Source organism: Poeciliopsis prolifica, unplaced genomic scaffold (assembly GCF_027474105.1).
Source record: "Poeciliopsis prolifica strain line A6 unplaced genomic scaffold, Auburn_PproV2 SCAFFOLD124, whole genome shotgun sequence".
In the NCBI taxonomy this organism is placed as follows: Eukaryota; Metazoa; Chordata; class Actinopteri; order Cyprinodontiformes; family Poeciliidae; genus Poeciliopsis; species Poeciliopsis prolifica.
Window position 1 is genome coordinate 636,445 of NW_026562499.1, and position 17,731 is coordinate 654,175.

The window sequence follows — 17,731 nt, forward strand, 5'->3', positions numbered from 1 at the left end:
CACACACATTAACACACACACACACACACATTAACACACACACACACACACACACACACATTAACACACACACACATTAACACACACACACATTAACACACACATATTAACACACACACACATTAACACACACACACATTAACACACACACATTAACACACACACACATTAACACACACATCATCTACTTGTTGCTCTGATTTATGCCAAACATTCCTGACGTTTAGAATATAAATTAAATGTTTAAAGGTTCTAGAGGTTCTGTTTGACCCGTTGGATCAGAACCATCAGAACCAACAAAAACTAAAAAATCTGATGAGTTTTCTCTGTTTGGACTAAAACAGAAAAATAAAGAGATTATTGTTCATTTTCATTTGATAAATGAGAATAATGAAAAGTTTGTCAGCGATATAAATTAAAAATGATTTAATTCTGTTGATTTTCTGCTTCCAGTTAAAACCTTTAATAGATGTGAGTTTAAAACCTGTTTAAAGTTTTGCTCTAATCTAAACGGGCCTCATGAGAACAGCGCCCCCGGTGGCGGCGTGTTGGTTCGGTTCTGCCGGTTCTGGTTAAGCATGTTTGGACCGTTCTTCTCTGTGGTTCTGGATGCTGAGCAGCTGGAAGGATTTTCACTCTTTACACTGTTGTCATGATGCATTGCCATGGCAACAGGCTTTTGTTTTTAGATCGCTGATTAGCATCTCAAAAGCCACAACAGTGGCTGACCTTTGACCCCAGAGGAAATGATGCAGAGAGGAGGAAGTTCGTCTTATCCTCTACTCCAACATCCTTCTAACCAGATGGTCAGTGAGATTTAGAGAGAAGAAGCAAAAGCAAAGGAGGTGGATTAGCAGAGCTGCTAACGGCTCAGCTAATGTTACTGCTGCCTGGATGTTAGCTTTTAGCATGTCAGGAGAGTCATGGGAACATTTTCCTTTGGGATAAATGTCTTTTTTATTGAATGAATTAGTTTTTAAAAATTTTTGTTTCTCTCAGAACTTCATGATAAATGAGTTTGTTTCTTCACTCTTTGGGTTTTTACTGGTTCTGTTCAGTAAAAACAGAAGTAATCTGATTTAATGATCAGATTACATTAAATCATAACTTCTGCTGCTTGTTTTATAAACATGTTTGACTCAAATATTAGAGGAATATTCAGATTAATAACCAGCATTCATCCTCTGACGTGCTGCAGTACCTCACTGACACCAGCAGGGGAGCTGCAGTTCACAGCGCTGGTTGAATCAGCAGCAGATCCTCTGGGTTTATCTCCTCCAGGGATCTGCAGGATGACTTTCTGAAGCTTTATGAAATTTTCATCTTTCTGGATGTTCTAGTAGAACCTGCACCAGGTTCTGGATCCGCAGCTCGGTTCAGTTTGGGTTTTAATCAGGTTCTGCAGACGGTTCGCCTTTGTGGATGGCGTTTTAATAAAAACTGGACGTTTATTTGTGAGATTGTTGACAACCAGAGGCAGGCAGAAAGAGACTGAAGACGGAACCAGAACCAGAACCCGGAGGTCCAAGTCGGGTTTCTGGACCTCAGGCTGAAGTTCTTAGAACCATCACGAGTTAAAAAGTTCTGCTTCCTCCAACTCCCAACCTGAAGGTCAAGTCCTGAAAGATAAGTTCTAGTCCAGAGCCAGAACCGGGTGGTTGCTAGTCGAAGCTCTCCAGGACGGGTTCGTGACCCGTCTCCTTGAGGAAGCGCAGCAGGTCCTGCGGCCGCAGCCCCATGGTGGCGCTGTTGGTCATGGGGTGGAAGTAAACCAGCTGATGGCCGCCGTCCAGCAGGTCCCGGTCCAGAACCAGGCGCACACTCCGGTCCGAGTCGAACAGCAGCGCCAGCGCCGAGGCGCAGCCCTGACCCACCTGGGGAAGAGGAAACGTTATCCAACATGGACTCCACTCCAACCCACCAGAACCATCAGAACCTGGACCTACCTTGAGTTTCTCCATCATGGCGGCCTCGTCGGCAAAGCGCAGGTTGCCGCTGCCGACGCCGAGCTTCTTGGCCAGATCGTTCAGGTTCACCTGCAGACAGACAGACGGACAGGTGAGACTGGGCCAATCGGAGGCCAGCTGGGCCAATCGGAGGCCAGCCGGGCCAATCAGAGGTCGGGAGGCGGAGCCGGCCTCACCTGGCGGTCGTGGCGAGCCGACACCAGCCACAGGCCTTTCTTCTTCTTGTCCTTCAGGAAGAGGTTCTTGGTGACGGCGCCGCTCACGTCCTGCAGATGAGGCATCATCTCCTCCATCGTGAACACCTGCAGCGACGAAGAGGAGGAGGATGAAGAGTTACCAGGAGGAAGAGTAACTTCACCTGATCTATGAGTGAAACTCCTGATCCAGGTTGTCGATGAAACCTCCAGCTTCATTAAATCAACCCCAAAATAAGATCAGAAACAAACTTAATAGGAGCTGCTGTTCAGAAACTTATTGAAAAATGATCCGAGTTATTGGAGGCAGGACGGATTCTCTCATTTCCCAAAGTCCTGCTTTTACCCACTTATTAATTCATTTGGAAATGCCACAGATTCAAACTAAATGTTTAATAATCAAAATTAAATATTTAGTTTGGTAATGAAATGTTTAGCTTTTGCAAACTTAATATTAGACAGCAAACTACAAAGACATACTTATTTAGCAAATATAATAATTAAACATCATCAAACAAAATAATTACCTCGCTAAATACAGATTTACCTCGAAATTGTGACATTTATAAATGAATTAATAAGACCGTAAAATTAACAACTTTCAATCTGATGGAGGATCAATATCTCAAATTATTGCTGTTGATTTTTGTTTAATTTTACAAACGGAACCAGGTCCAGTTCTCAGAGCTGATCGAGCAGCTTTAGTTTCGACACATACGGGCCGGTACCGGGCCGGTACCGGGCTCTGCAGCTGGAGGCCCAGCTGGACCCAGCTGTGTGCTGTGATGTGGCGCCCTCTGCTGGTCCAGAAGGATCAGCGCTACTAAAACGAGTCAGCCACAAAAACTGAAAGTTTCTGAAAAGTTCCGTAAAGAAGTTTAAGTTATTACATTTAGACATAAAACCTGGTCAGTTAGCAGCGATTCAGCAGAAATCACAATATAAATATGGCACTTAAAAATGATTCCGTTTGAAAACCTGCAGATTATTGGATTAAAAGCGTTTCGCAGCAGTATGCATCCCAGAATAGCCTCCCAGCACATGGCTGACGGTGATCCAGGTCTGCTGAACCGTTCGGCTGGTGAACCGAACCAGTGAGTCGCTCTGAACGTATTCATGTGGGGAAGCAGGACGTTCTTCAGGAAGGTCGGTGATGCTGAAAGATGGCGCCGAATTACAGAGCGAGTCAGAGGGAATCAAGAAATCAACTTGTTATTACCCTTCCCTGTTCAACACGTTCAAATGAGGAGGATTTAGTTAAACAGACAGAAAAACTGTACGGCGATTCGGCAGGTTCCATCTGCAGCCTGAAAAGAACCGGCTCCGGTTCTTACCGGAGGATGCTCCACGCAGCTGGTCTGGATGTCCAGCTTCCGCAGGAAGTCCTGCAGCTCGGCCCGCAGGTCCTCATTCATTCTGGGTCCTGGTTCCGATCAACGAAGACGGACCAGACCCGACCCAGAGGCAGGAACAGCTGCGCCTCTTCTTCTTCCTCTGCAGCCTGAAATCCTGCCTCGCCGCCCCTGCCGGAGGCTGCAGGTAACGCACGGAGCCTCCGTCTGACTGGAGTTACGAAACGGAACCACTAAGCCTGAACTCTGACCCAGTTCGGCTCCTGAAGCCATCAGTCTGATGAACATTATGAAATTGCAGAGATTCAGTTCATGTTCTACAAACTCACCTTGACCAGAACCAGAAACTCAACAGAACCGGGACGAGGAACAGACACAATAAAATGAACCCAGGAGGAATCAGAACCAGAACCTGCGGCTGGTTCAGGTGAGCAGAAGTCCTGAGATCTCTGGTGAACTCTGGTGAACTTCCTCCAGACCAGAGAGAGAAAACGGGCCGGTGCCGGTCCGAACTCCAGGAAACGAGGAAAATCTTTTATTGTCCCAAAAATGGGAAAACTTTTCCTCAACAGCAGCAAAAAGACAAACAGTTAAAGAAAACAGACAAAACAGAGACAGCGAGACAGAGACACAGAGACAGAGACAGAGAGACAGAGACATAGAGACAGAAACACAGAGACAGCGAGACAGAGACACAGAGACAGCGAGACAGAGACATAGAGACAGAAACACAGAGACAGTGAGACAGAGACACAGAGACAGCGAGACAGAGACACAGAGACAGCGAGACAGAGACACAGAGACAGAGACACAGAGACAGAGACACAGAGACAGAGAGACAGAAACACAGAGACATAGAGACAGAAACACAGAGACAGCGAGACAGAGACACAGAGACAGCGAGACAGAGACATAGAGACAGAAACACAGAGACAGCGAGACAGAGACATAGAGACAGAAACACAGAGACAGAGAGACAGAGACACAGAGACAGAGAGACAGAGACACAGAGACAGAGACACAGAGACAGAGACACAGAGACAGCGAGACAGAGACATAGAGACAGAAACACAGAGACAGAGACACAGAGACAGCGAGACAGAGACAGAGACAGCGAGACAGAGACATAGAGACAGAAACACAGAGACATAGAGACAGCGAGACAGAGACACAGAGACAGAGACACAGAGACAGAGACACAGAGACAGAGACACAGAGACAGCGAGACAGAGACAGCGAGACAGAAACACAGAGACAGCGAGACAGAGACACAGAGACAGAGAGACAGAAACACAGAGACATAGAGACAGAGACACAGAGACAGAGACAGCGAGACAGAAACACAGAGACAGAGACAGCGAGACAGAGACATAGAGACAGAAACACAGAGACAGTGAGACAGAGACACAGAGACAGTGAGACAGAGACAGAGAGACAGAAAGACAGAGACACAGAGACAGAGACAGAGTTACAGAGACATAGAGACAGAGAGACAGAGACAGCGAGACAGAGACATAGAGACAGAGAGACAGAGACAGCGAGACAGAGACACAGAGACAGAGACAGCGAGACAGAGAGACAGAGACAGCGAGACAGAGACATAGAGACAGAGACATAGAGACAGAAACACAGAGACACAGAGACAGAGAGACAGAAACACAGAGACAGAGACACAGAGACAGAGACACAGAGACAGCGAGACAGAGACACAGAGACAGCGAGACAGAGACACAGAGACAGCGAGACAGAGACAGCGAGACAGAGACAGAGACAGCGAGACAGAGACATAGAGACAGCGAGACAGAGACACAGAGACAGCGAGACAGAGACATAGAGACAGAAACACAGAGACAGAGACAGCGAGACAGAGACAGAGACAGCGAGACAGAGACACAGAGACAGAGACAGCGAGACAGAGACACAGAGACAGCGAGACAGAAACACAGAGACAGCGAGACAGAAACACAGAGACAGCGAGACAGAGACATAGAGACAGAAACACAGAGACAGTGAGACAGAGACACAGAGACAGCGAGACAGAGACATAGAGACAGAAACACAGAGACACAGAGACAGAGACAGAGAGACAGAGACACAGAGACAGAGAGACAGAGACAGCGAGACAGAGACACAGAGACAGAGAGACAGAGACAGCGAGACAGAGACATAGAGACAGAGACAGCGAGACAGAGACATAGAGACAGAGAGACAGAGACAGCGAGACAGAGACATAGAGACAGAAACACAGAGACACAGAGACAGAGAGACAGAAACACAGAGACAGAGACACAGAGACAGAGACACAGAGACAGCGAGACAGAGACATAGAGACAGCGAGACAGAGACACAGAGACAGCGAGACAGAGACATAGAGACAGCGAGACAGAGACAGAGACAGCGAGACAGAGACAGAGAGACAGCGAGACAGAGACACAGAGACAGCGAGACAGAGACAGAGACAGCGAGACAGAGACATAGAGACAGCGAGACAGAGACAGCGAGACAGAGACATAGAGACAGAAACACAGAGACAGAGACAGCGAGACAGAGACACAGAGACAGCGAGACAGAAACACAGAGACAGAGACAGAGACAGCGAGACAGAAACACAGAGACACAGAGACAGCGAGACAGAGACAGAATAAAACCAGTAAGACAATAAAACATGAGGGAGACATTTCTTTTCTCATTAAAAACCCAAAACGTTTTGAATCTTCCTGGATCAGATGCTGCAGCTGCTTTAACGTTTCAACTGGTGATTATTTCTCCAGTCCCTCCAGAAGCTTCTCTCCCAGTCAAACCAGTATTAATGGAACCAGAGACCACATTGTTTTAAAGTTGTGATATTTAACGCCCAACTTTATGATCTTTGGGTTTATTCAATCACAAATCTTAAGATTCATTACAATACGGATTATTAAATAATCATTTTTCAGATTTTATTCATGATTTTAAACCTAACAAACATTTTATAGAAAAGTAAACTCAGAGGTTCTGATGGGTTCTGATCGGTTCTGATGGGTTCTGATGTGTTCTGATCGGTTCTGATCGGTTCTGATGGGTTCTGATCGGTTCTGATGGGTTCTGATGGGTTCTGATGGTTCTGATGGGTTCTGATGGGTTCTGATCGGTTCTGATGGGTTCTGATGGGTTCTGATGGGTTCTGATGTGTTCTGATCGGTTCTGATCGGTTCTGATGGGTTCTGATCGGTTCTGATGGGTTCTGATCGGTTCTGATGGGTTCTGATCGGTTCTGATCGGTTCTGATGGGTTCTGATGGGTTCTGATCGGTTCTGATGGGTTCTGATGGGTTCTGATGTGTTCTGATGGGTTCTGATGGGTTCTGATGGGTTCTGATGGGTTCTGATCGGTTCTGATCGGTTCTGATGGGTTCTGATGGGTTCTGATGGGTTCTGATCGGTTCTGATGGGTTCTGATCGGTTCTGATGGGTTCTGACCGGTTCTGATGGGTTCTGATGGGTTCTGATCGGTTCTAATGGGTTCTGATCGGTTCTGATGGGTTCTGATGGGTTCTGATGGGTTCTGATGGGTTCTGATGGGTTCTGATCGGTTCTGATGGGTTCTGATGGGTTCTGATGTGTTCTGATCGTTCTGATGTGTTCTGATGGGTTCTGATGGGTTCTGATGGGTTCTGATGGGTTCTGATGTGTTCTGATGGGTTCTGATGGGTTCTGATCGGTTCTGATGGGTTCTGATGGGTTCTGATGTGTTCTGATGGGTTCTGATGGGTTCTGATCGGTTCTGATGGGTTCTGATCGGTTCTGATGGGTTCTGATGGGTTCTGATGTGTTCTGATGGGTTCTGATGGGTTCTGATGGGTTCTGATGGGTTCTGATGGGTTCTGATCGGTTCTGATGTGTTCTGATCGGTTCTGATCGGTTCTGATGGGTTCTGATGTGTTCTGATGTGTTCTGATGGGTTCTGATCGGTTCTGATGGGTTCTGATGTGTTCTGATGGGTTCTGATGGGTTCTGATCGGTTCTGATGGGTTCTGATCGGTTCTGATGCAACACCAGGAACAAAGCTGGCTGCCCGACCCGCAGCATCTGAACTCTGAAGTTCCATCAAACAGAACCAGAACCTACAGAAACGGATCAGAACCAGAACCTTCAGGAGAACCTGAAAGGTTCTGTGTTCAGGTAAAACCGGATCATTGGGTCGCCGTGGCGGCGCCGGGGCGACCCATGACCCAAATGGAGGCCTCAGGCCTCGTGGTCGCAGGTTCGATTCCCAGGCTGCTTCCCGCGGTCGCCAGCTGTTTCACATGAAGACCAGCAGAGCCAACATCACTTAACAAACGGGTCATGTAATTATTACTTTCTCCTTCAGTTCAGAGGAATTTTGTGTGGAGATTCATTTAATCTCTGAATGTTTGATTCTCACATTTTGATCTTTTTCCTCTGAATTACATTTTTCTCTCAGATTAAATATGTGACTCAGTTGCTGATAAAAATGGGAAAAAAATCCTCAAAATATTCACTAATTATTAAGTTTTTCTTTATATTTTCCCCCAAAATGGTCCAGAAATCGTCTGCCTGATTCTGTCAGATTATGATTTTTCTCTCTAATACTGGAGCAACTGGTTGATAGATATGATCAGCTTCTGTCCTGGTTATAGATTATTGCTTTTCCTCTGTTTCTAGACAAAGTAAATGTAATGAAGTGAAGAATGAAAGGAGGCCCAAATCTGAGTGTCCAAACTGTTTTTCTGTTCAGTTTTTATTAAAATAAAATCAAACATCCTGGCTTAAAAACAAAAAATATATTTCCCAGATATAATAATCAATTGTATTTTTTTCTTCTTTTTTTACTTTTAACAAAAATGACTTTTATACTTTTGATAAAACCGTAAACAGGTTTAGCCAGAGTTCTGGTTCCAACTCGAGCTCTGATTGGTCCACCTTTCTCACCTGTGGTCCGGTTTAGAGCGCGGAGGGGAGGGGCCACGGGAGAAGGGGCGTGGCTCGAGAGAGAGAGAGAGACAGACAGAGAGAGAGAGAGAGAGAGAGGTGGACAGCGGTCTCTTCCTCCTCCTCTTCCTCCGCTGCCGCTGCTGGCCTCCAGCGGCTCCAGCTCCTCCTGCGGACCCCACGAGGCGATCCGGACACTCTGGCGCTGTCCACAGTTCCCGCGTGGAGCGAGCCCAGCTCGGCTCAGCGGATCCAGGATCTGAACCTCCACGGAGCCGCCGGACCCACGGTGAGCAAGTTGACAGGGACCAGAGGGGAGGAGAGAGGAGAGAAGATGATGGAACAGGAGAAGATCATATTTAGATCATATTTAGATCATATTTAGATATATTTGGATCATGTTTAGATCATATTTAGATCATATTTAGATCATGTTTGGATCATATTTAGATCATATTTAGATCATGTTTGGATCATGTTTAGATCATATTTAGATCATGTTTAGATCATATTTAGATCATATTTAGATCATATTTAGATCATATTAGGATCATATTAGATCATGTTTAGATCATATTTAGATCATGTTTGGATCATATTTAGATCATATTTAGATCATGTTTAGATCATATTTAAATCATATTTAGATCATATTTAGATCATATTAGGATCATATTTAGATCATGTTTAGATCATATTTAGATCATGTTTTGGATCATATTTAGATCATATTTAGATCATGTTTGGATCATGTTTAGATCATATTTAGATCATGTTTAGATCATATAGATCATATTTAGATCATGTTTGGATCATATTAGATCATATTTAGATCATATTTAGATCATATTAGATCATATTTAGATCATATTTAGATCATATTTAGATCATGTTTAGATCATATTTAGATCATGTTTGGATCATATTTAGATCATATTTAGATCATATTTAGATCTATCATATTTAGATCATATTTAGATCATGTTTGGATCATATTAGATCATATTTAGATCATGTTTAGATCATATTTAGATCATGTTTAGATCATATTTAGATCATATTTAGATCATTTTAGATCATATTTAGATCATATTTAGATCATGTTTAGATCATATTTAGATCATATTTAGATCATGTTTGGATCATATTTAGATCATATTTAGATCATATTTAGATCATGTTTAGATCATATTTAGATCATATTTAGATCATATTTAGATCATGTTTGGATCATATTTAGATCATATTTAGATCATGTTTGGATCATGTTTAGATCATATTTAGATCATGTTTAGATCATATTTTAGATCATATTTAGATCATGTTTGGATCATATTTAGATCATATTTAGATCATGTTTAGATCATATTTAGATCATGTTTGGATCATATTAGGATCATATTTAGATCATATTTAGATCATGTTTGGATCATATTAGATCATGTTTGATCATATTTAGATCATGTTTAGATCATATTTAGATCATGTTTAGATCATGTTTAGATCATATTTAGATCATATTTAGATCATATTTAGATCATATTTAGATCATGTTTGGATATTTAGATCATATTTAGATCATGTTTAGATCATATTTAGATCATGTTTAGATCATATTTAGATCATATTTAGATCATATTTAGATCATATTTAGATCATGTTTGGATCATATTTAGATCATGTTTAGATCATATTTAGATCATTTAGATCATTTGGATCATATTAGATCATATTTAGATCATGTTAGATCATATTAGATCATATTTAGATCATATTTAGATCATGTTTGGATCATATTTTAGATCATATTTAGATCATGTTTGGATCATGTTTAGATCATATTTAGATCATGTTTAGATCATATTTAGATCATATTTAGATCATATTTAGATCATGTTTAGACATGTTTAGATCATATTTAGATCATATTTAGATCATATTTAGATCATATTTAGATCATGTTTGGATCATATTTAGATCATATTTAGATCATATTTAGATATTTAGATCATGTTTGGATATATTAGGATCATATTTAGATCATGTTTAGATCATATTTAGATCATGTTTGGATCATATTTAGATCATATTTAGATCATATTTAGATCATATTTAGATCATGTTTGGATCATTATTAGGATCATATTTAGATCATATTTAGATCATGTTTGGATCATTTTAGATGTTTGGATCATATTAGATCATGTTTAGATCATATTTAGATCATGTTTTAGATCATGTTTAGATCATATTTAGATCATGTTTGGATCATATTAGGATCATATTTAGATCATATTTAGATCATTTTAGATCATATTTAGATCATGTTTGGATCATATTAGGATCATATTTAGATCATATTTAGATCATGTTTGGATCATATTTAGATCATGTTGGATCATATTTAGATCATGTTTAGATCATATTTAGATCATGTTTAGATCATTTAGATCATATTTAGATCATGTTTAGATCATATTTAGTCATATTTAGATCATGTTGGATCATATTTAGATCATATTTAGATCATGTTTAAGATCATATTTAGATCATGTTTAGATCATATTTAGATCATGTTTGGATCATATTAGATCATATTTAGATCATATTTAGATCATATTTAGATCATGTTTGGATCATATTAGATCAATATTTAGATCATATTTAGATCATGTTTGGATCATATTAGATCATGTTTTGGATCATATTTAGATCATGTTTAGATCATATTTAGATCATGTTTAGATCATGTTTAGATCATATTTAGATCCATGTTTAGATCATATTTAGATCAATTTTAGATCATGTTTGGATCATATTTAGATCATATTTAGATCATGTTTAGATCATATTTAGATCATGTTTAGATCATGTTTGGATCATATTTAGATCATATTTAGATCATATTTAGATCATGTTTGGATCATATTTAGATCATGTTTAGATCATATTTAGATCATATTTAGATCATGTTTGGATCATATTAGGATCATATTTAGATCATGTTTAGATCATATTTAGATCATATTTAGATCATATTTAGATCATGTTTGGATCATATTTAGATCATATTTAGATCATGTTTGGATCATGTTTAGATCATATTTAGATCATGTTTAGATCATATTTAGATCATATTTAGATCATGTTTGGATCATATTTAGATCATATTTAGATCATATTTAGATCATATTTAGATCATGTTTGGATCATATTAGGATCATATTTAGATCATGTTTAGATCATATTTAGATCATGTTTGGATCATATTAGGATCATATTTAGATCATGTTTAGATCATATTTAGATCATGTTTGGATCATATTTAGATCATGTTTGGATCATATTTAGATCATATTTAGATCATGTTTAGATCATGTTTGGATCATATTAGGATCATATTTAGATCATATTTAGATCATGTTTGGATCATATTAGGATCATATTTAGATCATGTTTAGATCATATTTAGATCATGTTTAGATCATGTTTGGATCATATTCAGATCATGTTTAGATCATATTTAGATCATGTTTGGATCATATTTAGATCATATTTAGATCATGTTTAGATCATGTTTAGATCATATTTAGATCATGTTTGGATCATATTAGGATCATATTTAGATCATATTTAGATCATGTTTGGATCATATTTAGATCATATTTAGATCATGTTTGGATCATATTTAGATCATGTTTAGATCATATTTAGATCATGTTTGGATCATATTTAGATCATATTTAGATCATGTTTAGATCATGTTTAGATCATATTTAGATCATGTTTGGATCATATTAGGATCATATTTAGATCATATTTAGATCATATTTGGATCATATTTAAATCATTTTAGATCATATTAGGATCATATTTAGATCATATTTAGATCATATTTAGATCATGTTTAGATCATATTTAGATCATGTTTAGATCATATTTAGATCATGTTTGGATCATATTTAGATCATATTTAGATCATGTTTAGATCATGTTTAGATCATATTTAGATCATGTTTGGATCATATTTAGATCATATTTAGATCATGTTTGGATCATATTTAGATCATGTTTGGATCATATTTAGATCATGTTTGGATCATGTTTAGATCATATTAGGATCATATTTAGATCATATTTAGATCATATTAGGATCATATTAGATCATGTTTGGATCATATTTAGATCATGTTTGGATCATATTTAGATCATGTTTAGATCATATTTAGATCATGTTTGGATCATATTTAGATCATGTTTGGATCATATTTAGATCATATTTAGATCATATTTAGATCATGTTTGGATCATATTTAAATCATATTTAGATCATATTTAGATCATGTTTGGATCATATTTAGATCATATTTAGATCATATTAGGATCATATTTAAATCATATTTAGATCATATTTAGATCATATTAGGATCATATTTAAATCATATTTAGATCATATTTAGATCATATTAGGATCATATTTAGATCATGTTTAGATCATATTTAGATCATGTTTGGATCATATTTAGATCATGTTTGGATCATATTTAGATCATATTTAGATCATATTTAGATCATATTAGGATCATATTTAAATCATATTTAGATCATATTTAGATCATATTTAGATCATATTAGGATCATATTTAGATCATGTTTAGATCATATTTAGATCAAGTTTGGATCATATTTAGATCATGTTTGGATCATATTTAGATCATATTTAGATCATATTTAGATCATGTTTGGATCATATTTAAATCATATTTAGATCATATTTAGATCATGTTTGGATCATATTTAGATCATATTTAGATCATATTAGGATCATATTTAAATCATATTTAGATCATATTTAGATCATGTTTGGATCATATTTAAATCATATTTAGATCATATTTAGATCATATTAGGATCATATTTAAATCATATTTAGATCATATTTAGATCATGTTTGGATCATATTTAGATCATATTTAGATCATATTTAGATCATATTAGGATCATATTTAAATCATATTTAGATCATGTTTAGATCATGTTTAGATCATGTTTAGATCATGTTTGCATCATATTTAGATCATGTTTGGATCATATTAGGATCATATTAGGATCATATTTAGATCATGTTTAGATCATGTTTAGATCATGTTTAGATCATGTTTAGATCATATTTAGATCATGTTTGGATCATATTAGGATCATATTTAGATCATGTTTAGATCATGTTTAGATCATGTTTAGATCATATTTAGATCATGTTTAGATCATATTAGGATCATATTTAGATCATGTTTGGATCATATTAGGATCATATTTAGATATTAGGATCATATTCAGATCATATTTAGATCATGTTTAGATCATATTTAGATCATGTTTAGATCATATTAGGATCATATTTAGATCATGTTTAGATCATATTAGGATCATATTTAGATCATGTTTGGATCATATTAGGATCATATTTAGATCATGTTTGGATCATATTAGGATCATATTAGATCATATTAGGATCATATTCAGATCATATTTAGATCATGTTTAGATCATATTTAGATCATGTTTGGATCATATTTAGATCATATTTAGATCATGTTTAGATCATATTTAGATCATGTTTGGATCATATTAGGATCATATTTAGATCATGTTTAGATCATATTTAGATCATGTTTAGATCATGTTTAGATCATATTTAGATCATGTTTGGATCATATTAGGATCATATTTAGATCATATTAGGATCATATTCAGATCATATTTAGATCATGTTTAGATCATATTTAGATCATGTTTGGATCATATTTAGATCATGTTTAGATCATATTTAGATCATATTTAGATCATATTAGGATCATATTCAGATCATGTTTAGATCATGTTTAGATCATGTTTAGATCATATTTAGATCATGTTTAGATCATGTTTAGATCATATTTAGATCATGTTTGGATCATATTTAGATCATATTTAGATCATGTTTGGATCATATTTAGATCATGTTTGGATCATATTTAGATCATGTTTGGATCATATTTAGATCATATTTAGATCATGTTTAGATCATATTAGGATCATATTTAGATCATATTTAGATCATATTAGGATCATATTTAGATCATGTTTGGATCATATTTAGATCATGTTTGGATCATATTTAGATCATGTTTAGATCATATATAGGATCATATTAAATCATATTTAGATCATATTTAGATCATGTTTGGATCATATTTAGATCATATTTAGATCATATTTAGATCATATTTAGATCATATTAGGATCATATTTAAATCATATTTAGATCATATTTAGATCATGTTTGGATCATATTTAGATCATATTTAGATCATATTTAGATCATATTTAGATCATATTAGGATCATATTTAAATCATATTTAGATCATATTTAGATCATGTTAGATCATGTTTAGATCATGTTTAGATCATATTTAGTTCATATTTAGATCATGTTTGGATCATATTAGGATCATATTTAGATCATGTTTGCATCATATTTAGATCATGTTTGGATCATATTAGGATCATATTTAGATCATGTTTAGATCATGTTTAGATCATGTTTAGATCATATTTAGATCATGTTTAGATCATATTTAGATCATGTTTGGATCATATTTAGATCATGTTTAGATCATGTTTAGATCATGTTTAGATCATATTTAGATCATGTTTAGATCATATTTAGATCATGTTTGGATCATATTTAGATCATATTTAGATCATGTTTAGATCATGTTTAGATCATGTTTAGATCATATTTAGTTCATATTTAGATCATGTTTGGATCATATTAGGATCATATTTAGATCATGTTTAGATCATGTTTAGATCATATTTAGTTCATATTTAGATCATGTTTGCATCATATTTAGATCATGTTTGCATCATATTTAGATCATGTTTGGATCATATTAGGATCATATTTAGATCATGTTTAGATCATGTTTAGATCATGTTAGATCATATTTAGATCATGTTTAGATCATATTTAGATCATGTTTGGATCATATTAGGATCATATTTAGATAGATCATGTTTAGATCATGTTTAGATCATGTTTAGATCATATTTAGATCATGTTTGGATCATATTAGGATCATATTTAGATCATGTTTAGATCATGTTTAGATCATGTTTAGATCATATTTAGATCATGTTTGGATCATATTAGGATCATATTTAGATCATATTAGGATCATATTCAGATCATATTTAGATCATGTTTAGATCATATTTAGATCATGTTTGGATCATATTAGGATCATATTTAGATCATATTAGGATCATATTCAGATCATGTTTAGATCATATTTAGATCATGTTTGGATCATATTAGGATCATATTTAGATCATATTAGGATCATATTCAGATCATGTTTAGATCATGTTTAGATCATGTTTAGATCATATTTAGATCATATTTAGATCATGTTTGGATCATATTTAGATTATGTTTGGATCATGTTTAGGTTCAACCTTTTGCTCCAGAACCTACAGAACCTGCAGAACTCCGGGTTCAGGCTGTCCTCTGCATTCTCTGCTCTTATTGACGTTACTTGTCAGAACATCAGTCGATGCGTCGCTGAAGCTCAGTGATTGGTGCTGCTGCTTCCTGCCAACTTTCCACTGACTGGCTGCTGGTTCTGGTTCTGCTCTGGTTATTTGGACCATCAGGTCTGAATGTGAACTTTATCAATAATTGTGTTTAAAAGAGTAAATATTTATCCTGTCTTTATAACAAAACATTAGCGCTGATTCAGGTCCTGAATTTCCTGATGAGAGCTAAATGGGTTGCTGCCCAGGGCGGTATTAGACAGGGGCCTCTGGGAAGTGGAAAATAAAACAAATCTTATCTTTGTTGTTATGGTGTTTCTGTTGTTTCTGAATGTTTTGCTAGTATTTGCATACATGTGCAGCAGTGGAGTGAGTACTGCTGAGTACCTGGAGGTTAGGGTGATTGCCTCAGGGCAGCAGGAAGAGGGGCGCCATTTCTGCAAGAGCCTCGACAGACTTTGACAGATGAGATTCAACGGTAGACACGTCACCACTGTGACCCCTGACCTGCAGAACAACATGATTCTTCTTGTTTGGCTTTATTTCATATAAACAATGTCACTGGTTCTCACCACCGCTAGAAAGTTAGCTGTGCTAATGCTAATGTGCTAATCACAAACATTACTTCTGCTTACGTTAAAGTGCAACATGGTATGTTACGTCACGTTGCTCAATGTGAACCTGATGCTCTCAGCAGATGGACACCTGGACATTACCCACACTTTTATAGTTTTACACATTGAGAGAAATGCTTCTCCTTTAACCTCGTAAATTTGTTTCAAAAAGGGTTTTGTTCTAAATTATTCTGCTAAATGTAATGAACATGTTTTGTTTAGGCCATTTACACCTTTAATCCTGGACTTCCTGCTTCACTTCAGGCATCATTTCTAAAATGGCCGCCTGCAATAATGTGATGATCTGCTGATATTTGATGCAGCTCCAGTTGTTCACATCAGAGCTGCTTTAATCATCCAGTGGTCGGGTTCTGGTTCTGGTTCTGCCCACATTCCTTCCTGGCTGCAGCTTATTTCAGGGTCGCTGTGTCAGCAGCAGTGAGGCGTGAAGGATCTGGGCTTTTATTCCTCACCAGTTAAACCAGTGAGACGTTCTGAACTGGACCTGATCTGATTGAGGCTGACCTTCCAGCGTTGTGCCAGTAGGAGGCGCCATCATGGCTGCTGACCCAGAGAAGAGGAGCAGGCGGTTCCGACCCGTTGGACCTGCTGGTCCTCCATCTATGGAGCGGTTCGAGCTCCTCGCCGTCGCTCACATTCCTGCAGCCTGAGCGGCGCGTTAACCCGCCGGGTCAGCGTGGAAACAGGAAGATTAGTCACGGTTTACTGCAGAACGTCCGATCAGCTGCCGAGGTCCTAGTCAAAGCTCATATGTTGACTTCCAGTCTGGGTCCAGAACTCTGTAGAACCTCCTCCAGTACAGAGAGGCGTGTTCTGATTGGTCAGCAGTTTACTGCCATGTTTTACAGAAATGCTGATATTTTTCTTCGACTGCTCGACTTCCTGCATCCGGGTTTTACATCCGTTTGTCCGACTCGCTGACAAACTTTATAATTCCTGACGTATCCCCTGCAGACAGGTGGCGCTCTCTCTGTGAAAACTAAGTGGAGGCTGCAGAAAAATGGTGGAGGAAACACCTTAGTGTTTGTCGTTCAGACCGGAGCAGATGGTGAGGATTGAAGGAATCGTTTTAA

At 37.5% G+C, this 17,731-nt stretch overlaps 2 protein-coding genes across 2 annotated transcripts in view; one reads left to right on the plus strand and one right to left on the minus strand.

Moving 5' to 3' along the window:
* Positions 1–1,409: 1,409 nt before the first annotated feature.
* Positions 1,410–4,182, minus strand: LOC129355099 (prolyl-tRNA synthetase associated domain-containing protein 1-like). Its single transcript, XM_055024648.1, has 5 exons — positions 3,843–4,182; positions 3,496–3,724; positions 2,144–2,269; positions 1,947–2,036; positions 1,410–1,874 (listed from the first exon to the last, which is right to left on the minus strand). Exons 2-5 carry the CDS (start codon positions 3,574–3,576, stop codon positions 1,662–1,664), a joined length of 510 nt encoding a protein of 169 aa, XP_054880623.1. The 5' UTR covers positions 3,577–3,724; positions 3,843–4,182; the 3' UTR covers positions 1,410–1,661.
* A 4,411-nt stretch (positions 4,183–8,593) lies between these two features.
* Positions 8,594–17,731, plus strand: part of LOC129355115 (melanopsin-A-like) — a 56,195-nt gene continuing 47,057 nt past the window's right edge. Inside the window, exon 1 of the mRNA XM_055024670.1 lies at positions 8,594–8,733. The gene's annotated coding sequence lies outside the window, so the exon portion shown is untranslated. The remainder of the gene's footprint in view (positions 8,734–17,731) is intronic.

Coding starts and splice junctions, on each gene's coding strand:
- LOC129355099 (XM_055024648.1), bottom strand. CDS start 3,576: ATGAATGAGGACCTGCGGGCCGAGCTGCAGGACTTCCTGCGGAAGCTG. Junction 2,037..2,143: donor CGGCTCGCCACGACCGCCAG/GTGAGGCCGGCT, acceptor GTCTGTCTGCAG/GTGAACCTGAACGATCTGGC. Junction 1,875..1,946: donor CCATGATGGAGAAACTCAAG/GTAGGTCCAGGT, acceptor CCTCTTCCCCAG/GTGGGTCAGGGCTGCGCCTC.